The sequence below is a fragment of the Lynx rufus genome, unplaced genomic scaffold, assembly GCF_022079265.1.
Source record: "Lynx rufus isolate CCGP_SWC_20201006 ecotype Redwood Valley unplaced genomic scaffold, mLynRuf1.p SCAF_3, whole genome shotgun sequence".
NCBI classification, from domain to species: Eukaryota; Metazoa; Chordata; class Mammalia; order Carnivora; family Felidae; genus Lynx; species Lynx rufus.
In genome coordinates this window covers 170,076,720-170,100,452 of record NW_025814845.1, presented here as the reverse complement: position 1 = coordinate 170,100,452, position 23,733 = coordinate 170,076,720, and the positions used below count along the sequence as shown (strand labels likewise).

The following is a 23,733-nucleotide window of genomic DNA, read 5'->3' as shown; positions in this document are numbered from 1 at the left end:
AACCCGAACCCTAAGCACAAGGGAAAATAAGACAAACCCAATCTCCCAAATGAAGGGAAATCCTATAAAATAACTGGCCCGTCCGTAATCTTCAAAAGTGTCAACGGTGTGAAAGCCAAGATAAGGAGGGGCTAATCTGCTTCAGATTAAAGAAGAAAAAATTCAACATGGGATCCTTATTGGATCCTGTAACAGATGTTACTAAGTATAAAAGACATTGGAGGGACCACTGACAGAACAGGAATATGGGTTAGAGCTTAAAGTATTGTATCGATGAGAGATTTCCTGAACGTATGGGCTGGACTTCTGGAAGACGATATGATCGTTCTTAAAACAGCACGTGTGCAACCTACTCTCCCACGGTGGAGTAGGGGTTGGGGGGGAGACAGGGACAGAGGGAATGACTATGGGATAATGTAAAAACAAGCAGGGTTAAAAAAGATATTTTACCTTTTATGATGGGTATTGCTTCTGGCTTCTGAATGGGTATTTAGTAAGCCTTGGTTTGATTAAAAATTGATAGATTTTGCTCCATAAGATAGAAAGGGATTTTTAGGGCAGTGACATCATTCTGTCTGATATTACGATGGTGAACGCATGTTATTACACATGATACATCTGTCCACACCCACAGAACTACAACACCAAGAGGGAACTCTAAGGTAAACTATGGACTTGGGATGATTGTGATGTGTCAGTGTGCATTCCTCAGTGGTAACAAATATACCACTCTGGTGGGGGATGTTGATGATATTGGGGGCTGGGCCAGTGTGGGAGGACACTTTACTGGGAAATCTCTGCTTTCTTCTTAATCTTGCTGTGAATTTACAACGGCTCTAGGGGGCGCCTGGGTGGCTCAGTTGGTTGAGTCCCACTCTTGATTTCAGCTCAGGTCATGATCTCATGATCCTGGGATGGAGCCCTGCATTAGGCTCTGTGCTAAGTGTGGAGACTGCTTTAAGATTCTCTCTCTCTCTCTCTCTCTCCCTGACTTCCTCCCTCCCCCTCCCCCACTTATGTACTCTCACTCTAAAAACTAAAATAAAACATAAAAAAAAAAGCTCCAAAAAAATAAAGTCCATAAAACACACACACACAAAAGCTGTGGTATGAAATAAGACAACACAGAAACAGCTACGAGCTATTAGTATTAAAAAAAATAATAATGGGGATGCCTGAGTGGCTCAGTCGGTTAAGCGTCCGACTTCAGCTCAGGTCACGATCTCACAGTCTGTGAGTTCGAGCCCCGCGTCGGGCTCTGTGCTGACAGCTCAGAGCCTGGAGCCTGCTTCGGATTCTGTGTCTCCCTCTCTCTCTGCCCCTTCCCCGCTCATGCTCTGTCTCTCTCTGTCTCAAAAAAAAAAAAAATAAATAAATAAATAAATTAATTAATTAATTAAAATAATTAAAAAAAATAATAAAGGCTTTCATTTGGCAGAAAAGCATCATCAGTCAACTAAAACTATTTGCTGGACATATTTTAGATGCCAAATATCTTTAATATATAAGAAACTTTTATAAACCAAAAAGAAAAATAGGAGTTCAATTTTTTAAACTTTTCATATTTTTTTTTATTGTTTATTTTTATCGTTGAGAGAGAAAGACCCAGAGTGTGAGTGGGGGAAGGGCATAGAGAGAGGGAGATGCAGAAGTCGAAGCAGGCTCCAGGCTCTGAGTTGTCAGCACAGAGCCTGACGCGGGGCTCGAACTCACAAGCTGTGAGATCGTGACCTGAGCCGAAGTTGGACACTCAACTGACCGAGCCACCCAGGCGCCCCAATTTTTAAAAATTTTCAAAGGATATAAATAGGTATTTCATGAAAACAGAAACCCAAATAATTTAAAAAAGTTAGTGTCACTAGCTATTAAATATATAAATATTAAGACAAGGTATTTGGAGGGGGCAAAGACTTTTTCACATTACAGAAAATTTCAAACATATAAAAAAGAGAAGAGATATATAATAAATTCCCATGTATATATCACTCAGTGCCAATAAGGATAACTCATGGCCAGTCTAGATTCTTACGCCCACCTGAGTCACATTCTGAGCCCCTCACTGGATCATTTGGAAACGATTCTTAGATGGCGTATCATTCCATCTGTATTTTAGTATATACCTCAGTCAGGCAAGGACTTACTGCATAACATAAGTACACTCCCATCATCAGTGCTACAAAATGAAATAATTCCTTAATTTCATCAAGTATCCATTGTTTACATTTCTCATAAATTTTTGGAAGTGGTTTGCTTGAATCAAGATCCCCAACAGGATTCACTCTGTGTTTGGTTGATATGTTTCTTAAATCATTTAAAAATTTTTAATAAGAATTTAATTAATTTTTTTTTTTAGAGAGAGAGAGTGTGCAAAGGGCGGGCAGAGGGCGAAAGCGAGAGAGAGAGAGAGAGAGAGAGAGAGAGGGAGAGAGAGAGGGAGAGAGACAGAGAGAGAATGAATCCCAAGCAGGCCAACATGGGGCTCAATCCCATGACCCTGGGATCATGACCTGAGTCGAAATCAAGAGTCGGAAGCTCAACTAAGTCACCCAGGCGCCCCTCATTTAAAATTTTTGATATCTGTAGTCCACCTTTCTGCAAAAGATGTCTGCCTTGTTCTGTGAATGTAAAGGGTGAGAAAGTTCCAGGGAAGTCTGAGTAAGGAGTCACTGGGAAATGCCTGTTGACTGCAGTTTCTTTTTCTGATTTCAAATTATTCTCTCCTTTTCTATTATTATTTTTTTTTAATTTTTTTTTTCCAACGTTTATTTATTTTTGGGACAGAGAGAGACAGAGCATGAACGGGGGAGGGGCAGAGAGAGAGGGAGACACAGAATCGGAAACAGGCTCCAGGCTCTGAGCCGTCAGCCCAGAGCCTGACGCGGGGCTCGAACTCCCGGACCGCGAGATCATGACCTGGCTGAAGTCGGACGTTTAACCGACTGCGCCCCCCAGGCGCCCCAATTATTATTATTTTTTTAAGACAGCATGCATGGGTTTGTAATTTTTTGGTATTGTTTCAACTGCTCATATATTTAAGGGGAAGCCACTCATTATTATTTATCTTGAATCTGTACTAAATAAATATCATAGAACTCAATTCCAAAAAATACTCTTACTGCTCATTTTGCTTTTAAAGATTTTATTTTATTTTTTTAAAGTAATCTCTACCCCCATGGGGCTCAAACTCATGACACCGAGATCAAGAGTTGTACGCTCTTGGACTGAGCCAGCCAGGCACCCCAGGACTCTAATTATTCTTAAAACCGACTAAGCCAAGTCAAACAAAGAAACAAAATCACCTCAAACAGTAATTGGTCAGGGAGAAAGAAAACAACCACCCCAGATTCTATGGAATCAATTATGACTTCACCTGAGAGACTGACACTGAAGGCTGAGGGTCACTAGACCAACAGTCAAAGACGTGAGTTTTCACTAGGGCTAATTAGGAACCACACTAAACCATAAAATAACTACTGTGGGGTCCCCCAGGGTCTGTGTTTTTTTTTTTTGCTTATAATGGTTACTTCAGTGATTTTTCTGAAATATCAAAGATTAAATTTTTTCTAAACAATTTTGTTCTGGGGCCCCGACTCGGCTGGTGCTCTAAGCAGGTGGCCCGTAGTTGGCCTTCTGTGTAAATCTTCTAGCTTCCCCTTAACACGAGCCGGGTTTCCAAAAGTAATTCTCTTTCTGTGCCTAAGCCTCCCATATGCCAAACAGGATGGATACAGTCTACCTTCTTACCAACAAAGAGCTGGCTCTTTATAGACATCACATCCAATAATCCCCATGAAAGTGTTCATGAATACTGTGACATAACATCGGTAATGGGGAGAGTTGGGGTCATTAGCTGAGGATCAGTTGGAGCTGCTTTAAAGACACATCCTAAATAAGTGTCAGACAACAGTACAGTGACTTCTTACTCACTGGGGAAATCTGGGCAAGATCAATAATCCACCTTAAAACTGGGTCATGGCAAGAAAAGGACCCCCCGCTCACCTGTTCTCTGTTTACTGCCCTAGGGTATCAGCAATCACGGTGTCTTTGACTTTCAACAGCTGTTTCAAACCTTTTCTTTTTTGAATGAGACAGTTTATTTAAGAAAAGAATCTTACTGAACAGAACTTCTATGCTTTCCACGAAGTACTTAGTGTCTCTTTATGGCGTGAAAAAAAAAAAAACATAGAAGAGACAAAGTCAATGAATCAAGGATTATTTAATATTTAGTAATGCTAAGGATTAGCAATAGTGCAAATAACCTAGTACTCTATTGCGTCTGACATTACATATTGGTACTTGTTTGACATCAGAATTGTAATGAATTGCATCCTCTGACTAGGTAATGTATACTTCTAGAAATGCATCCTACACTTGATCTTAACCAAAAGGCCAAGAAGTGATGGGAGACTGTATCCTAAATAACCAGAAAGCTGTAAGGACACGTGTTTGGTACAATTCTTAATAATCGAAATGCACTTTATATTGATATAAGCTAAATGTTTTCATATTAAATTTATGATGAACTTTGATGATTACCTGTTTAGAAATAACGATACAGCTTAAATATTCTATAGTAGGGGGAGGATTCATTAGGGCACATTCATGGGATGCAATGGTTAATAGCCATCGAAGATGATAATAAAATAACACAGCAACATGGAAAATGCTTATAATAAAATAATAAAGGAGAAAAAGCAATTTACCAAATTGTATCTGTGCTTTAACTGCAACTATGTAACAATATCTGTCAGTGGAAAAGGACGGATAGATAATTTAGGAAATATTAAACACCTGATTTCCAGGGAGGGGCCGTTTAGACAGGGTATTTTTGTGGTATCATTATTACAATACAGAATTACAAATTTAAGATGAAACGGTGAGTCAACTGGACTTATATTTAACTCTAAAATACATAATGTTGTTAAAGACTCATCATGTACATTAAATTAAGCAGCACGTCACATAATGGTATGCACAATGCTTTTCCAATTGTATCAAATGTACATATGCTTTTCAAAATTTTATATAGGTAACCGTTAACGGTGGTTACTTCTGAGTGATGACATAATAAGCATTTTTGTCTTAAGTTCCTAGTACTTTGAAAAATTTCTACGTGTATATATACGAGTTACATAATTAGTAAAATCTTTTTAAATAGTATTTTTAAACAGAAAGAATGCAATTAAAAATTCATCCCTTTAAAATATTTTAAATTTGAACGTATGGAAGGGCACTTCCATGATTTTGGCAAGAAAGGCTCAGTGTCAAAAGCCATCAATCCTCCCAAAGTTAGTCCAGAAATTTAACACGATCTCAGTAAAAATAGCCATGGGATTGTAGACAAGTTAATCCAAAAGCGAGCATGAGTAAAACTAGCTAGATAGATTCTGAAAAGGACTATTCAAAAGTAAAAGCCTTTTATTTTTTTAAAAAATTTTTTTTTCAACGTTTTTTATTTATTTTTGGGACAGAGACAGAGCATGAACGGGGGAGGGGCAGAGAGAGGGAGACACAGAATCGGAAACAGGCTCCAGGCTCCGAGCCATCAGCCCAGAGCCTGACGCGGGGCTCGAACTCACAGACCGTGAGATCGTGACCTGGCTGAAGTCGGACGCTTAACCGACTGCGCCACCCAGGCGCCCCAGTAAAAGCCTTTTAAATCTACAGTAATTAAAGCTACCTAGTACTAGTTCATAAACATATAGGGAGATCAAAGAAATGGGGGAAACGTCTACAAGTAGACTAAAGAACATCTAGGAATTTCATTTTTTAATTAGGTTGACATTTCAAATCAGTAGAGGAAAAAATGTTATAGGGAGAAAAGGGTCGCTGTATAGCCAAAAAAAGAGTTAACTTCATACCTCACACTTTATACTAGAATAAATTTCAAAGAATCACAGATTTAGTGGTGAATAGTGAAACTTAAAAAAAAAATTTTTGTAGCCTGAGAATGGGGAAGGCCTTTGATTATGATATACAACCCAGAAGTCATAAAATCAAACATTAAGTTATTTGACTGCATAAAAAATGTCAGCACAACTAAATGAGAAATTAGAAACAAAGTCAAAAGAGAAAGGAGAAATTGGAAGGTGTATTTCAACTCCCAGAACAAAGAAAACACAACAGAAAAGTGTACCCCAAATACTTGACCATAGTTCACAGAAAATAAAACACAGCTACTAAAAAATGAAAAACTCAGCTTCGTACAAAACAAGAGAAATAAAACCAAACCACACTCCTATACCAGGAAAATACTCTCCACTTATCAAACTGGCAAAAAATTAAAACGCCTGATAATACACAATCTGGAGGCCAGATGGGGGTGGCGGGGCGCCCATATATGTTGCTGGGGGGCCTGCAAATTGGTCTATGTCTACGGAAGTCGGTTCAGGAATAATTTTGAAAACTGCAACTATAGATGTTCGACAAAGCAAGTTCACTTCTGGAATTTTTCTCACACGGATATACTTGTGTATTTACGAAATAAATTATTATTATTTTTTTTAATTATTTTTTTTTTCAACGTTTATTCATTTTTGGGACAGAGAGAGACAGAGCATGAACGGGGGAGGGGCAGAGAGAGAGGGAGTCACAGAGTCGGAAACAGGCTCCAGGCTCTGACCCATCAGCCCAGAGCCCGACGCGGGGCTCGAACTCCCGGACCGCGAGATCGTGACCTGGCTGAAGTCGGACGCTTAACCGACTGCGCCACCCAGGCGCCCCCGAAATAAATTATTTTTAAGGTGAGTCACTGCCCCACTGCTGCGACAGTGAAAGACTGGGGTCAACTAAGCATCCATCAATAGACACCCGTGGAATGTACCCTGATGCAGACATACCACCGGATGCCTGCAGCTCAGAGAAAAGACGAGGCTCTTTACATTCTGAAACAGAAGGATTTTCAAGACACAGTAAGTGAAAAGAGCAAGGTAAAGAAAGAATTCTATGTTTCCATTGACTATAAGCAGAAAGTGCGGGGAAGGACATATATTTAGGTATTGCTCGTGTGTGTCGAAAGAGACTGGAAAGGCACCAGGGTCCTGCAGGCCAACACCACTTGCCTCAGGAGAGCGGTACTGGTAGGACAGGAGTTAAGGACTGATGGGTGATGCCTCCCGACACATCCCTCTAGTGCCTTGGAGTTCCGTACCATGTAATTATATTGCCGATTCATAACATAAATGTAAATTTTAAGATGACTTTTGAAAACGGACTCAGGTGGAAAGACACTCAAACAATGACTATAATATGAAAAAAAAAATAATTCAGAATGTGATAGGGTGGCTGATAGGATGTGATAGGATTATAGGTGATGATTATCTTTTTTTCTTAACTATTATCGTTATGTACATAATATGGAAAGTATGTAAATAATGATCTTCCTCATGAGGAAGGTGACGGGAATGGTATACAGGATTATAACCACATACTCCAGATTATTTCCCTCATGAGGATGATGCATCTACATTTACCAAGTCTCCCTTTGGTGACAAAAGGCAAAGGTTAGGGTTAGTAAGGAGATAATCCCCGCCCACCCCCCCCCACCCCCCACCCCCGCCGCCTCCCCTGGCAATTAAAAATCAAACTCTTGGGGCGCCTGGGTGGCGCAGTCGGTTAAGCGTCCAACTTCAGCCAGGTCACGATCTCGCGGTCCGTGAGTTCGAGCCCCGCGTCGGGCTCTGGGCTGATGGCTCAGAGCCTGGAGCCTGTTTCCGATTCTGTGTCTCCCTCTCTCTCTGCCCCTCCCCCGTTCATGCTCTGTCTCTCTCTGTCCCAAAAATAAATAAATGTTGAAAAAAAAAAATTAAAAAAAAAAAAAAAAATCAAACTCTTACCCATCAGATCCCGGTCTGGAAGGAGCATTATCAGATGAGTTAGAAGAGGTGGAAATCACAGAGGAAGTCACCGAGGTGATGGACAATCTCCGCAGCGTAGACGACATGATGTAGGGTAGTACAATGGATCCCGTGCGGCTTTGTTTCCGCTCAGTCAAGTTGGGTGGCTGAGGAACGCAGAACATCTCGTGGTTAGCAGACCTGGAATTCAGCCCATAGGAACTGGTGCAGCTCCCCATCTGTTTGTGACAAGTGCCATTTGTATTGGCTGGCACCCACTGCTGCCTCAGCTGTTAAATACTGCAAGTAGTTATATTCTCTTTTTTTTAAGTTTATTTATTGAGAGAGAGAGAGAGAGAGAGAGAGAGAGAGAGACAGGGGCTGGTGGTGGGGGGGGGGGGGGCGGAATGAGCCCTGATCAGGGGAGGGGCAGAGAATGAGAGGGAGGGAGAGGATCCGAAGCAGGCTCCGTGCTGTCAGTGCAGAAGCAGGCACGGGGCTCGAACTCACAAAACATGAGATCATGACCTGTGCTGAAATCCAGAGTTGGATGCTTAACTGACGGAGCCACCGGGCACCCTGCAAATACTTATATTCTTAATTATGAGCACAATTAGGTTAAATCTACCTTGTTTCTAAGACTTAGAGAAGAATTCCCCATAATTTGTTGTCAGCCATGTGAGAAGAAAACCCGAGCTGTTCATTACCCCCCAAAAGAATAGCAAAACCCTTTGTCTGCTTCTCCAGTTCCTCCAGTTTATCTTCTTTCAGCCGCTAAAAAGGTAAAATACTGGCCTAATAGAAAGTTTCAGATGACACTGTAGACCTGATGCTTAAGATGTAAATGGTGAATCTTTCTTAAGTAAAGGAGCATCAATTTACTATCATTAAGAGAGGTCTTCAGTAGGGCTGATCGCCCCAATTGGCCACCATATCAAATTTACATGCCAATATTGGCCTGGATCTAATAAAAACGACTTAAATAGGTGTAAGTCACATCCTTCCCCTTGGAACTTACATAAAAGACAAATGTTCCTAGAAGAAAGCTCTTAAGTGGTGGTAGGCTAGGGAGTTAGGCACAACCGAACCCTTGGATGACTGAAAGCAATGATTACAAAGATGCTCAGGAGAAAAAGGTAGCGGCGGTGGAGGTGTGGGAACGGCAGACAGGACTACACGGAAAGAAATGCGGAGCTTTGATTCAAGGAAAGAGAATCGGAAAATCGGAGTTCAAGAGTAAGACAGTTAAAGAGAGCAAGGTGAACGAACTCTCATTAAAAAGAGCAGAAAAATGAAGCTGGATCCAGGCATTCAATCGATTGTTGCAGAGAAAAATTGGGTATTATTTATTTTTTATTAAGTAATCTTTATGCCCAGTGTGGGGCTTGAACTCATGATCCCAAGACCAAGAGTCACACGCTCTCCCGACTGAATCAGCCACGTGCCCCAGAGAGAAAAGCTTATTGAGCGCGCGCACCAATCCACCCAACTTCTCGGGCACAAAGACACTGTGGGGAGAGATGTGTCAGAACTGTCAAAACAGGGGCGCCTGAGTGGCGCAGTCGGTTAAGCGTCCGACTTCAGCCAGGTCACGATCTCGCGGTCAGTGGGTTCGAGAACCCCTATCTAGTATGTCAACTGTGGAAGGTCACCAACAGCACATCATGTCTTCTCCAGGCCCGTCCCCCGTGTTTTCCTGCCACACCTCTGCTATTTGGACTCATCTGGCAACTGAAAACCTGATCAACATCATAACCGGTAAAAGAGGCCGAGAAAGTCAACGGGCTCCTTAGACAAAGCCTACCAGTGTTATAACGCCGTAGAGCTTTTCCACTTTCTCCTTGAGCTCCCGGAAACAAGACGACAACCGGTCATGCAGTGGCTTTAGCTGCTCTGTCAGCTTCTCCCCGTGGATGCGGATCCCCTCCGTCAGCAGGGGCATCTGGGAAGAAGGGGCATGAAAGGAAGGAGACACGGTTTAGGAAAGGGGATTTTTTTCAGATTGGGAGGCTGGGGAGGGATGGGGGTGAAGGTGGACAGGTAAACTGGTAGACACAGCACGTATCGAATGAGAAAGCTACGTGTCAGTGCAGGGCTTGGGCACCGGCCACCCTGGGGTCAAGGGCGCAGAGAAATACACAAGGATACAAGCAGGCCCGTGACTGGGGAAGGGCTGACAGAAAAGGCAAACCCTCCCGAGCCGGGGAGCACGTCTGTGGATAAGCCACGGCTAGACTGGGTGGGATGGCTGCATTTTCTCTCACTGGTCACTAAAGTAGAGACAGAGACAGAGAGAGAGAGAGCGAGTGAGCGAGCGCTGTCTGGCCATACATGTCGCTAGGAGCACACCTGTAATGCTATCAGTCGCTTCAGCAGCTCAACCTTCTCCTGGTCTTCTGGGTGCTCCTGCAAGTACTTCTCCGTAAAAAAAGCCTAAAAACGGGGCACAGGAGAGAATTAGAACACGTCCCCATCTGTGTATTTGACCCTAGAGGAAGGGGACGGGAGCCTGGAAGGGGGACAAATGTCTTGTTCTAGCTGATAAACCAGAATGACTAAGGCAATCCTCCTTCCTTACCTGGGACAGCCCTTCTGCCACCGTGGACGGTTCTAAAGGTATGTGCTCTTTTGCGGTCTTTCTGGAATTGGGCAATGCCTAATCCAACCACCTTCTCCACAAACACCAGACACACACACACACAAGGGCACAAACCAAATAATCAGCAGCACAGCAGACTGGCATTCATTGAAAGAACTTGCCCCAAGGACCAATGCCAATGCCAATATCTGAAGGCTGTTCAGTAGATTAAGTGCGCGGATATTATAGTGGAAAAAGCAAAAAACTAACCGGCTGGATATATGCCTGATAGTTTTCCTACTGCTATAAGCTGTATCACATTTTCCCCCCTATACTGAGGGAAGATTAATATCCACACCTTCTTAGTTCTCATCGATCCAGAAGGCTCTTTTGAAGACAATGTTTCGTAAATATTACATGCACACAAAAATGTCTCGTAAATATTAAATGCAGTTTGCGTTGCGTCTTATTGTACGTCAAAACCATGTCAGATGTAACACTGCCAATCAACATTCGTGGTCCCAAGGGCTAAGTCCCTCTAATAGTGAAACAAAACCCAAACTCAAACTATAATCGTAGATGTTACAGAAGAGACCATTTTTAAAGACAAAATTGGGGTGCCTGGGTGGCTCGGTTGGTTCGGCGTCTGACTCGGGCTCAGGTCATGATCTTGCGGTTCATGGGTTCGAGCCCCACATCTGGCTCTGCGCTCACAGTGCAGGGTCTGCTTCGAAACTTCTGTCCCCCTCTCCCTGGGCCCGTCCCCTGCTCGCACTTTCTCTCTCTCTCTCTCAAATAAATAAAGGAAGAAAACACTAAGAAATAAAATAAAACAAGTAAGACAGAATGAGGAAAAAAAATTTAAAAGCCTGTGGTGAACATTTCTAACAAAGTCAAAACAGGAAAACTTTTTTTTTTCCTTGTACCATAGCCATCATTTCTGAGAGTGCTTTCAAAGACCAACCCTCAAAGTTCCCCTCACTCTTCTGTTCCAATACTATGGAAGTCACCTCAACCTGTAGGTAGACTCAAGAGCTCCTGAAACTACAGGATACAGTTTAAAAAAAAAAAAAAAAAAAAAAAACAAAAAACAGCAAAAAAAAGGGATCAGCGACCAGCCCATTTGGTATGGAACATAGAGCATGTTCAAATTCAACCTTGCGTGAAGATGTTATGGGATCTTAACATCTTATGGGATGTTACTGGCCTCCTCCCCGCCCCAATTCATATGTTGAAGGTTGAAGTCCTAGCCCCGGTACCTCAGAATGTGACCTTAGTTAGAAACGGGATTATTGCAGGTGTAGTTATGGTCACCATGGAGTGTCAGAGTGGAGTCACAGTGGAGTAGGACGAACCATCGATTCCACGTATCTGATGCCCTTATAGAAAGGGGAAGGTTGGACACTGGGAGAACGCTGTGTGAAGAGGGATAAGGGGTGCCAAAGGTTGCCAGCAACCCCTCAGAAGCTAGGAGAGAGGCTGGGGCGCCCGGGTGGCTCAGTCGGTTGAGCGTCCGACTTCATCTCAGGTCACGATCTCACGGTTCATGGGTTCAAGCCCCGTGTCGGGCTCTGTGCTGACAGCTCAGAGCCTGGAGCCTGCTTCCGATTCTGTGTCTCCTTCTCTCTCTGCCCCTGCCCCTCTTCTCGCTCTCTCTCAAAAATAATAAATAAAACATTAAAAAAATTTTTTTTTAAAAAAAGAAGCTAGGAGAGAGGCAGGGACAACAGATCCTTCCTCACAGCCCTCAGAAGGCACCAACCATGCTGATGCCGGATTTCAGGTTACTGGGCTCCGGGACTGTGTTTGAAGTCACCCTGTTTGTGCCTTTGTCCCAGCGGCCCTAGCAAACTAACACCACAAGGGCTATCAATATATGCAGGCTGAGTATCACAGACAGGAAGCAGGACACCACATCTGGAGAACACACGCTGTAGCCGGATCCATAGTTAGGGAGAAATGAATGAAAAAGTAGTATGGCTTTAATCTTCATCCACTTTCACCCTCCAAACAGAAGCAGGTTGAATCTTCAAAAGTTAGAAACGATTTTCTGATGTAAGATAAAAGGCACTGAGATTCCCAGAACATTGGTTGAGTCAACGACCACTGCAGCAGAGTGCCCTGAAATTCAGTTTTTTTTTCGAAGAGTCCTGCCTTGCGAGAGAAAAGGGCGGATGAATTCCGGCAGTGACTAATGGGCTGCTTTAAGATAGGTCCCCTGTATTGGTAGGTGATGATAGATTTCCCAATTAATTGCCGTGGGGGTCATGGCGATCAAGGAATTTACCTTTTTTTCTTACGCTTCAAAATCTACAAACGCATACCATATTAATTAAAAGTGCAATTTAGTATTTTTAAAAGTCTTGAAATCTATCTGTGTACGTAACCAACTTCCCCTTTAAAATTTTTTTTAAATTAGAAGTCTCTGACATTGGAAAAAACTTCATATGAAATTACATACTATTCACAGATTACTGGCATATACGAATCTGAATTCGAACAGGGCCATTCTGTAAAAAAAACAACACTTGGAAAAACACATCGAAATCAGTACTAGATAGTTTACAGGACACAAAAACCCACCAGAATCCTTACAACGTTATATAAAAAAAAAAAAAAAAAAAAAAAGGATTATATTCTGGATCCTGGTTTTGTATTGAATTCCATGATAACACTGGAGGTTATTATCAACACTAAGCACGGGCAAACAAGAACTGATCTCTGGTGTTGGGTCTTTCCCAGCTGCTAAGTGTAGTGATTCCGAAGGCTGAAAGGTTGAAGGGAAAGGAGAAAAAAGAAGATTGTTATAGCAACAGCCGCAGAGCACTGCCCGTTCAGATCACCTTTGTCTGGAGAGAGGAAGAAGTCAACAACCGATCAAGCCTCAACTAGAAGGCAAGTGTTCTGCGATGTTCCTTATATACAAGATAAGCGTCCAGCCGCTTCTGTGTGGTAGGCATTTTCCTCATTTGCTTGGGGTACAAAGCTTGGGGCTCAAAGAGGTACGAAGCTTGGGGCTCAAAGAGGTGACGTATCTCACCCGAGAGCACGTGGTGGCCAATGGGAAGCTGGGATTGGGTCACAGGAGTGACTGATTCTAAAGTCCCTGGTCTTCTCAGGACATTGTGTATAAACGGAAATAACAGAATCAGCCCACCCAATAACCACTCGCCCTTCCCGTTCATCTCCTTTTCTTTCCACTCACTCTCCCGGCTACTCCACAGGAGTGTAGTAGCCAAATGTTTGTTTATATTCAGCAAGAGGACTCCAAAATTACTTAGCCACTGGAAACATAGTGAATAATTAAAAATCTTGCCTCCATTACTTGCACTTTTTTTTACATGTTGGATACATTAACTCCGTTAAGCACAATTTTTTTTAATGTTTATTTTAGAGAGAGAGAGAGAGAGACAGAGACAGAGACAGAGTGTGGGTGGGGAAGAGGCAGAGAGGGAGACACAGAATCCAAAGCAGGCTCCAGGGTCTGAGCTGTCAGCACAGTTCCTGAGGCAGGGCTCCAACCCATGAGCTGTGAGATCATGACCTGAGCCGAAGTCGGACGCTTAACGGACTGAGCCACCCAGGTGCCCCTAGAAGCCAATTTTAGATAGAGCACAGTTCTGCCTTTCCCACGGGTGCTTCTTCAGTTCTAGAGCATCTTTACCTCTGGGGCCGCCTGTAAGCTTTCTACTTCTCAGTGGAGAAAGGGAGAGGGAACAACAGGTAAATCAACCAGAGATGGTATATTAGATTGATCTGTCAGTGACTCTGTATCAGGCAGTGGCCCAACCCTGCCTGAGCTGCTGAGGATCTCTAGGAGGTGTGAGGTCAGGGATCAGCTTTTCATTAATTTCATTTGCTCATTCGTAAAAAGGGCACAGTGAAAAACTCTCTCAGCCAAGTCGTAAGAAACTAATGCACCAGCCGCACAGAGCCACGGAGCGAGAGTCACGGAATGACATGGGATTCAGTGGGGATTCCAGGGCCCAGCCCACCTTTTCATAGTTGGAGTATCCCCCCATGACAGCCGGGTCTACGATGCCACTGAGCAGCATGGAGAGAGGATGCACAGAGAGGGTCCGGTCCCAGGCGTGTTGTTGAACACAGTTGCTGATCTTCTCATTGGTGAGTTCCATGGTTTCTATGGCATTCTCCAGGGGACTGATTTCCTCCTGCGATAGTGAACAAGGGAGTGAAAGGGCATTTTGTGACTTCACAGCAAGTTTTGAAAAAATCCTAAGTGTTCCTCTCATTTTATTTTTAAAAGTATTTATGTATTTATTTTGAGAGGCTGGGGACAGAGAGAGAGGGAGAGAGAATCCCAAGCAGGCTCCGTGTGCTCAGTGCAGAGCCTGATGTGGGACTCGAACTCACGAACTGTGAGGTCATGTCTTGAGCCGGAATCAAGAGACAGATGCTTAACTCACTGAGTCACCCAGGCGCCCCTCAAGTGTTCCTTTTAAAAGGTTTAAAATTCTCACCAGGCTATAAAACAGTAAAGTTGTGTTTGTCAAGGTTATGTCTATTTGGATCCCACACTTCCTTGAAATGGTCTTGCTAAGTTGTGAAGTAAACTACTTAAAATGTCCTTAGAAAGTACAAGGATGACCTAAAAATTAGAATTAGAGCTATAGTAGTGATCATTTCTCGGGGCAAAAGGTCTACCAGAAATCTGGGGGGGAAAAAAAGGTAGATGTAATAATGAGGGCCTTTTAGGCAAAGCTTCCTCAGATATTTCTGAGAAGATAAGTGACAAGAGAGTAGCAGGATATCTGATCCAAGATAACTTCTGCAACGTCCCAAAAGTTCACTGGCAAGGGGCTCGATGTTTCTGCCACAAGCAAAGGTAAGTTTTGGAAGCCACACATTCAAACCATACCTAAGTCACCTTAGTATGGGTTCTGTGGTCAGAAGCAGCCAGAAATAACGGGATGTATTAGAATATCCAAGCTGGGGTCACCTGGGTGGCTCCGTTAAGCATCTGATTCTTGATTTTGGCTCAGGTCACGATCTCATGGTTTGTGAGATCGAGCCCTGCCCCCGGGCTCCGTGCTAATCGTGCAAAGCCCACTTGGAGTTCTCTCTCTCTTCCTCTCTCTGCCCCTCCTGCTCACACATGCTCTTTCTCTCTCAAAATAAACATTAAAATTAAAAAAGAGTATCCAAGCTGAATCTGGGACGAAAATGAAATAAGATTCAATACAGGTTCAAGCAATTCCTGTGGGCAAGTGTTCAAAGCCAGGTTTCAAGAAAACCCGCGTTCTTCATTTTAGCCACTGCCAGACAAATGACCTCCTACCACAGCCTGATTCCAAAAGTCTCTGTCCAAAGATCATATTCACACTTGAGGGATAGCGATATTATTACTAGTGGCATGGAAGGCATCGGATTTCCGTTCAGATTTGTTCAGGATATATTTCCTCAAAGTGTATTTCATGCCAAGTACGGGGCTATGCTCTACAGTTACAAAAGTGATTAAGACAGAATTCATGGCGGGGAGGAGCCTACAGTTTTAGTGGCGTCTCAAGACATGTAAGCATGGTAGTAACTTGTTAGAAATAAACCCGGGTTGGGGCGCCTGGGTGGCTCAGTCGGTTAAGCGTCCGACTTCGGCTCAGGTCATGATCTTGTGGTTTGTGAGTTCGAGCCCCGCGTCGGGCTCTGTGCCGACAGCTCGGAGCCTGGAGCCTGCTTCAGAGTCTGTGTCTTCCTCTCTCTCTGCCCCTCCCGTGCTCATGCTCTGTCTCTCAATAATAAATAAACGTTAAAAAAAAAATGTAAAGAAATAAACCCGGGTTGCAACGGGGCACAGAGAAAGGGCATCTAATCCCAACTGGGAGTTTCAGAGATGGCTTCCTGGCGAAGCAGGTACCTAACTGAATTTCAGTGGGAGTTAGTTAGGTTGAGAAGGAGCACTTTGGGCAGAGAAAACGCTGCATCATCAAGGAGGGTTGAAATAGCACGGAATGAGCAGTTTCGTTCCAGAAGATTCCTGAAGAGATGAGGTGGCAGAACCGAGTCACAAAGATTCTGCATGTGTGTCCTAAGGAGCAGGGGCTTTATGCTCTAGGCACTGGGGAGCCATGGCAAGGTTTTGAGCATGAGAATGATACGGTCGGTCAGCTTTCCACTATGGAAACTCACACCCTGAGACAGTGTGGAAAACAAGCCTGTGAAGGCCCAAGCAGGAGGCCAATGAGGGGGCTTTTTGCATGGCATCCACCAGAGATGAATGAGGGACTAAAACAGGGTACATTAGGAGAGCTGGAAAACAAACAAACAAACAAACAAACAAACAGATTTAATAAATATTAAGAAGGTAAAAGGGTCAGCTTTGGGAGTGCTGGAGAAGGGAGAGCGTGGGGGGACTGGTAGATGTGATCAGCCACGAATGAAAGAAGAGGAAATGTTTTGGGAGAGAAGAATCTGATTGGCAGGAAACTCCAAGGAGACGTTCTGAAAATGGTTTGGGGCGCTTGGTGGGATTATGAGGAGACAAGACTCATTTGGTCATAAAAGAGTCATTGACTGTGAGTAACCTTTAGGGTTGGTTTGTAACATCAGTTTTACAGAGGCGTTCTATTACACAAGCATGCCTTTTATTTCTCTTTTGGAAAACAAAGTTGGCCAGAGGAGGCTGGCCAGCCTAGTGAGAACCGGAGGGGCACTTAACAAAGGCCCTTATTATATTTGGAGACACAAAAGAATTTTCTGAATTCCAATTCCAAGTGACTCACCGTTGAAATCTGTTTGACTTCAAACCACTTGAGGATGCCAGGAAAGGTATACGCAGTCGTATACGTGGTCCTTTCGATCCACATGGTCTGGTGGAAGGAAAGACAATAGGAAGGGTCAGTTCCCAGGCCAAAATGGCCAGGGTTGAGTTCAGTGAGATTCTGTTCTCAAATGCTTCCTTAGTGAATGGGCATCAAAATGTTTAAAGCTGCAAAGGATCATCTACTTGGGCCCTCTCACGTTCTAGAGGGGAAATGTGAGGTCCAAAGAGGCGTGACTTGCTCCAATCATACTCAACGCAACATCGGAGCCCCACAGTAGAGCCCTTTTTTTTTTTTTGGATGGGTGCCAGTCTAGAGCTTTCCACTGAGCTGGCCTGCTGTCTACGCAGTAAGCACGTAGAACCTCTACCCCTCGTGCTGCCATCGTTTCTGCTGTCTGTGTCGGTCAGGTGGAAAGCCTCCATTTGGATGGCAACTTGACCTTGTTTTAGAGGGCAAAGTGGATGGACTCACAGCAAATTCATTATCTGGATCCTTTTCTCCTTTCCGGAATGGCCGGGAATACTGGAATTGTTGTACTTCATTGGCTCTGTAGTAGCTGGGGAGAGAGAGACATCGCCACAACGCTGGAGTTTCTCTTAGAACAAGTGCTCCTTGAGCAAACTTCAAATAAGCCCTGGGCCGCGTCTTCCACAGACCGAGCCTTATCCCCTGAGCGATCTCAAAACAGACACAGTCTTCATAAGGAAGGCGGGAGGGGGTGCACATTTTATTGCACATCTTAATTTTCTTATTTACGGATCCATTCCACAGCTCGCCATTTAAAAAGGCGTATGTACTTATATCCATGTTTGTGATCGCATTTGTAATAGTTTTATCACAGTTCTAGCAATCCTTCTAATATTTTAGCTTCTGAGGAAAAAGACCGGGACCTGCGATCACTGGGGAACCCACCAGGCAAGGTGAGGTCAGCCACTCCTAAGTGAGTGCTTCCGGGTGGAATTGAGATCCAGGAGATCCAAAACCTAACAGTGAAATTCCTGATCTCCCTCTGCCTAAAAAAACCCCCAACCCCCACCCCACCTGCCCCAAATCCCTTCGAATTACCAAGCTCATATTTTATACTGAAAATAAAGAGTTGCTGCGGTCTGAACACTTGTGTTCCCCCCAAGTGCATATGTTGAAATCCTAACACCCCCCCAGCCCCCCCACAACGTGATGGTATTAGGAAGTAGCCTCCGTGGTAAGTGCTTATGTTCTACCCTCTTGAATGGGATTAGCGCCCTTGTAAGAGACCCGAGAGATCCATCACCCTTTCTGCCACGTGAGGACACAGCAAGAAGTCGATGTCTGTGAACCAGGAAGCAGGTCCTCGCCAGACACCAAATCCGCTGGAGCCTTGACCTTGGACTCCCCAGCCTCCAGAACTGTGAGCAATGAATGTCTGTTGTTTATAAGCCACCCAGTCTGTGGTATCCTGTTAGAGCAGCTCCAGAGGTTTAAGACAACAGAAGGTTTTCCAAACTGTAATGAGTTCAAGGCTTTGGTGTTGAGGTACTTCTAGATCAAGTGTGTCAGAGAAAAAAAATGCTTCTAAAAACAAACCAAAAGAGCCCCTCCTTACTTTAAGATCTGCTCTGGAACTGGTTTGTCCTTGTAGCTGGGAGGCAGGCTCATCACTGGCTTTACGGTGAAACACTGCATGTCTGACGAGCTCATTAAGGAAAAGGGGCCGGGCCATGAAGCTGTCACAGGCAGAAAGGACTGCTTGTCCCCCTCCCCCCCCCCCCCCCCCCCGGCTTTACAGATGGGACATGGTACCTGCATTAATTACTCTTTTTCACTGAATGCCAGGACCGCACGGAAAACAGGGTTTCCTTATGTATTATCAAAATGTCTTATTAAGCCACAATCCTAGGACATTTTTTGGTCAGACACCTGGCAAAACAACCTTGCCATAGGAAAATAGGCATCAATGAAATATCGGGGCGAGGGGGGGGGGATTAGACACAGTTTTAAATAATTTCTTTTCGACAAGCATACCTCTGAAATAGCCAGACTCCAGAGCCTGTGCAATAGGAATTTCTGGGATCTTTGGATAGCACTTGTTTATTGAGGGCCATAGCTGGGGACTGATGTAGATTTTGTCTTTCCTTTTTTTTTCCTTCCTTCCTTCCTTCCTTCCTTCCTTCCTTCCTTCCTTCCTTCCTTCCTTCCTTCCCTCCCTCCCTCCTTCCTTCCTTCCTCCCTCCCTCCCTTCCTTCCTTCCTTTATTGTGAGGGAGGGGGAAAGGAGGAGAGGCAGAGAGAGAGGGACAGGAAGACAGAATCCCAAGCAGGCTCCGTGCTGTCAGTGCAGGGCCGGACGCAGGGCTCAGTCTCACAAACCATGAGATCATGACCTGAACTGAAATCAAGAGTAGGACTTAACTGACTGAGCCGCCCAGGCGCCCCTGAAGTAGGCTTTCCATACGTTACCTCTAATAAAACACAACTAACAGGTGGATGTGATAAATCTTTTACAGATGAGGAATCTGAGGCTCCGAGATGAGCCAGAGCACGTAACTGGAAAATGGTAAAGTCAGGCTTCCAAGCCAGCTCGGGGGTAAGACCCGAGTCTCTGACTTGATAGTCTGAATTAGTAATAACCTTTTATTTCTGGCCCTTGCCAGTGCAGATCTACTGTTTCAAAATCTGCAGCATTTAAATTTTTTTTTTTTTAACATTTATTTATTTTTGAGACAGAGAGAGACAGAGCATGAACGGGGGAGGGGCAGAGAGAGAGGGAGACACAGAATCTGAAACAGGCTCCAGGCTCTGAGCAGTCAGCACAGAGCCCGACGCGGGGCTCGAACTCACATACTACGAGATCGTGACCTGAGCTGAAGTCGGACGCTTAACCGACTGAGCCACCCAGGCGCCCCAAAATCTGCAGCATTTAAACTGGAGTTTCAGGCCATGCGTCCGGACAGACCAGTGACTTCCAGGATTTCTGGGTGAAGTCTCTAGACCCTGGCACCAGGACAGGTACTAAGAATACAGAATTAGAATTCACAGCTGCTGGGGTGCCTGGGTGGCTCAGTCGGTTAAGCGTCCGACTTCAGCTCAGGTCACGATCTCGCGGTCCGTGAGTTCGAGCCCCGCGTCGGGCTCTGGGCTGATGGCTCGGAGCCTGGAGCCTGTTTCGGATTCTGTGTCTCCCTCTCTCTCTGCCCCTCCCCCGTTCATGCTCTGTCTCTCTCTGTCTCAAAAATAAATAAACGTTAATTAAAAAAAAATAAAAAATAAGAATTCACAGCTGCTGAGGGGCGCCTGAGTGGCTCCGGGCATTGAGTATCCAACTTTGACTCGGGTCATGATCTCATAGCTCGTGAGTTCAAGCCCTACGTTGGGCTCACCACCGTCAGTGCAGCAGAGCCTGGCTTCGGATTCACGGTCCCCCACTTACACACGCACGCTCTCTCTCTCAAAGATAAATAAGCAGTAAAAAAAACAAAAGAAAAAACAATTCACAACTGCTCAGTGAGAATCTCTCCGTGGCGATCCTCACACATGAGAAAATCTGAGCACCACCGGGCTGGGCCTCACACCGGTCTAGCTGACAGAGCGTTTTAATGATCTCCTTTCTATTTGGATCCTCACAGAAGCGCTACGAGGTATTTAGGGAAAACAGACTCACACCTCGTATATGAGAAAGCAAGACCTGGAGGAACGAAGAAGTTTCGACAAGGTCTAGTGAATACGCAGGAAGGGCCGGGGGCCAAGCGACAGGAATTCAGTTCTTGGAAGGCCTCTTTTCATTCCCACACCACAGAGGCAGCTCGGTGGTTTTCTGAACCCTCATAACCCAAACAAGGATTTATCTTCAAAGACTAGTCTTTTTCCAAGCACCTACTGTGTGTTAATGGGTCGCTGTTCTCTTAAACGTCTGTCTATTGGTCTGTTATTATCGTGAATCTTTCTACACCGGTACCTATGATAATAGGCAATATCTATTGAATTTGTATTAATACCAGGCATTGTTACTAATCTTTGACATATATTTGCTCCACCTTTACAAAAATTCCATGAGAAAGAATGAACACCATCCCCATTTTACAGATGGGAAAACTAAGGAGCATAGACATTAAGGAACTTGCCCTTAAGAGACATAGTACATGATAGAGCTGAGACTCGAACCCAGGCACTGAGGCTCCAGAGACTGTTTTTTTTTTTTATCTACCATGCCACACCAGCTCTGTCTTACCTACCTCTCTTTATTCTGAATACTGTTCAATTTTAGAACATCTTTATTTTAGTACAAAACACATGAAAAGGCTTCAAAACTAATTTTGTCATGGAGCTCGCTTATTTACTTATGTATAAGAAAGCATGTAATAGGGGTGCCTGGGTGGCTCCTCGTGGGTCGTGGGTTCAAGTCCTGTGTCGGGCTCTGTGCTGACAGCTCAGAGCCTGGAGCCTGCAGCCTGTTTCGGATTCTGTGTCTTCCTCTCTCTGCCCCTCCCCCAGTTACACTCTGTCTCTCTCTCTCTCTCTCAAAAACAAATAAAAACATCTAAAAAAAAAAGAAAGCATGTAATTAATTTTTCAGTAAGTCATTGCATGTTACAAAAGAAGAGCCAGACGTCTTTATCCAGGATCCAGGATTCTGAGCAGGAACGCTCTGTCCTCAAGCTCTCCATTTGGCTCTAAAACATCCTTTCCTATTCAAGATCTGCTTACCATCTCTCTCCTCTACTTCATAACCATGAGCTAAGGACATAGGGCCCCAAAGCTTTGACACAGAATGGGAGGCTGACTCAGAATGGTTAAACGAGTGGTCGGGGGACCGAACCCTTAGCTTCTGTGGCCGGGCCGGGCCTCCCCAAGGCAAGGATACACTGTTTTGGGGACGACTTGATTTCCTCTCCCGGGGGCGTGGTGCTGGTCATCTTCTCGGCATTGGGGAACTGCGTCAGCAACCTCAGGCTGAAGTCTTCTCGCCTCTCGTACTCCTTCCCCCGATAGATAAAGATTTTGTTCTGCAGGTCAGAGACAGCAAGGCGGGTAGTTAAATATGAAGCGTGAAGGAGCCCTGGAGAGCCCGGTGCTGAGGAAGCCATGCCCTCCCAGCCAAAGCGCCATCAAGTTCTCACTGAATACTCACTGCGCGCCCTGCACCAACCATCCTATCCGGCAAGAGCTCACGGGTGATTTGGGCATTAAGGTCAAGGGCATAAAGCTGCTTCCGCAGTGCTTCTCGTAGTGTGGCCCAACGACCACAGACCAGAGGAGTGCTCTGCACTCATCCACAAGGCAATGAGGGGCTTGTGCCCTGATATGGATCTGTGATGTCACCGGGCACAGTGTTGCATTTACCGGATTTTTTTTTTTTCCCCATAGCAAGACATTCTCAATGAAGGAAGGAAGGGTAGCGATTTCTTCCCAGGCAATCCCTCCTCCCATCAAGATCCAGTATCGGTCTGTGGACCAGCGCTTGGAGTGGCACTGACATACAGGACGGGAATGCATGAAGAGAGTCAACACAACAAACTTTCACTTGGGAAGAACAGGAATGCTTTAGAGCAGTCCCTAGATTCTCCCGAAAACCTCCGTGGAGGGCAATGTCAACGTCTCAAGGAAAATAACTGCACTAAATACTGTTCTCTCCATTCTATTTTTTTTTTTCCAATGTTTATTTATTTTGGGGACAGAGAGAGACAGAGCACGAACGGGGGAGGGGCAGAGAGAGGGAGACACAGAATCGGAAACAGGCTCCAGGCTCTGAGCTATCAGCCCAGAGCCTGACGCGGGGCTCGAACTCACGGACCGCAAGATCGTGACCTGGCTGAAGTCGGACGCTTAACTGACTGCGCCACCCAGGCGCCCCTGTTCTCTCCATTCTAACCTACATTCTTCTTCTGCTTAACAAAATTAATAGAATTGGGCCTTTTTTCTTTCTTTTTTTTTTTTTTTAAGAAAGAAGTTTCCTAAGTCTCAGGCTTAGGAGTAATCTGATTCACGGCTGATGTCGCCCAAGTTAAGTTCTAACGCAGCCACGGTTTGAAGGTTTCTGCTCACCTGCTCATCACAGATGAGTACTTAGCATTGGCAGCCCAGACATGAGCCGTTTTTAACTAAAACTGGGGCCCATACTGTCCGGGAAAATCGCTTTTAGAATTTACTTGTCCATTCACATAACCAACACGCATTGGACAAACACAGTGGAAATGCTAAGACACGAGGGATATGATGATGCCCCCACTCTCACAAAACTCAGCTTCCGGCAGAAACAGAAAACAAGCAAATATGACAGTTGATACAAGCAACTTGAAGGCAACGTATCTTGTAGGATAAATGCTGATGGCGGTCGAAATTGCCAGATCTTTGGGAAGGGAGGATGAAAGTTTTTCCAAGCCGGGAAAGATTTATGTGACTAATTCCTGCCTCGTGAAATGCCATCGTTCAGGCAAAGCGGCGGCAGGCAAGGAAGCTGAGCACAGGGTGGCACTAAGTGTGGGACGTGGGCAACAAGGTGAACGGGAGCAGACAAGCACAAGGTCAGCACGGACCAGAACGGATTGCAAGGGAGGGCTTCAGGGACG

General features: G+C 44.7%; 1 protein-coding gene across 11 annotated transcripts in view; it reads right to left on the bottom strand.

The window, feature by feature from the left end:
• DOCK5 (dedicator of cytokinesis 5) overlaps positions 1-23,733 on the bottom strand; it is a 223,269-nt gene that overhangs the window by 8,043 nt on the left and 191,493 nt on the right. For 10 of the 11 annotated variants that reach the window (XM_047090919.1, XM_047090925.1, XM_047090926.1 and 7 more), the window contains 8 exons: positions 22,029-22,170; positions 18,775-18,856; positions 17,664-17,748; positions 17,151-17,237; positions 14,409-14,585; positions 10,185-10,268; positions 9,640-9,777; positions 7,836-8,002 (listed from right to left, as the gene is read on the bottom strand). In XM_047090919.1, the coding sequence (XP_046946875.1) occupies positions 7,836-8,002; positions 9,640-9,777; positions 10,185-10,268; positions 14,409-14,585; positions 17,151-17,237; positions 17,664-17,748; positions 18,775-18,856; positions 22,029-22,170 (962 nt within the window). Of the gene's footprint in view, positions 1-7,835; positions 8,003-9,639; positions 9,778-10,184; positions 10,269-14,408; positions 14,586-17,150; positions 17,238-17,663; positions 18,675-18,774; positions 18,857-22,028; positions 22,171-23,733 lie in introns of those variants that run through there. The other variant, XM_047090928.1, reaches the window with a different exon arrangement.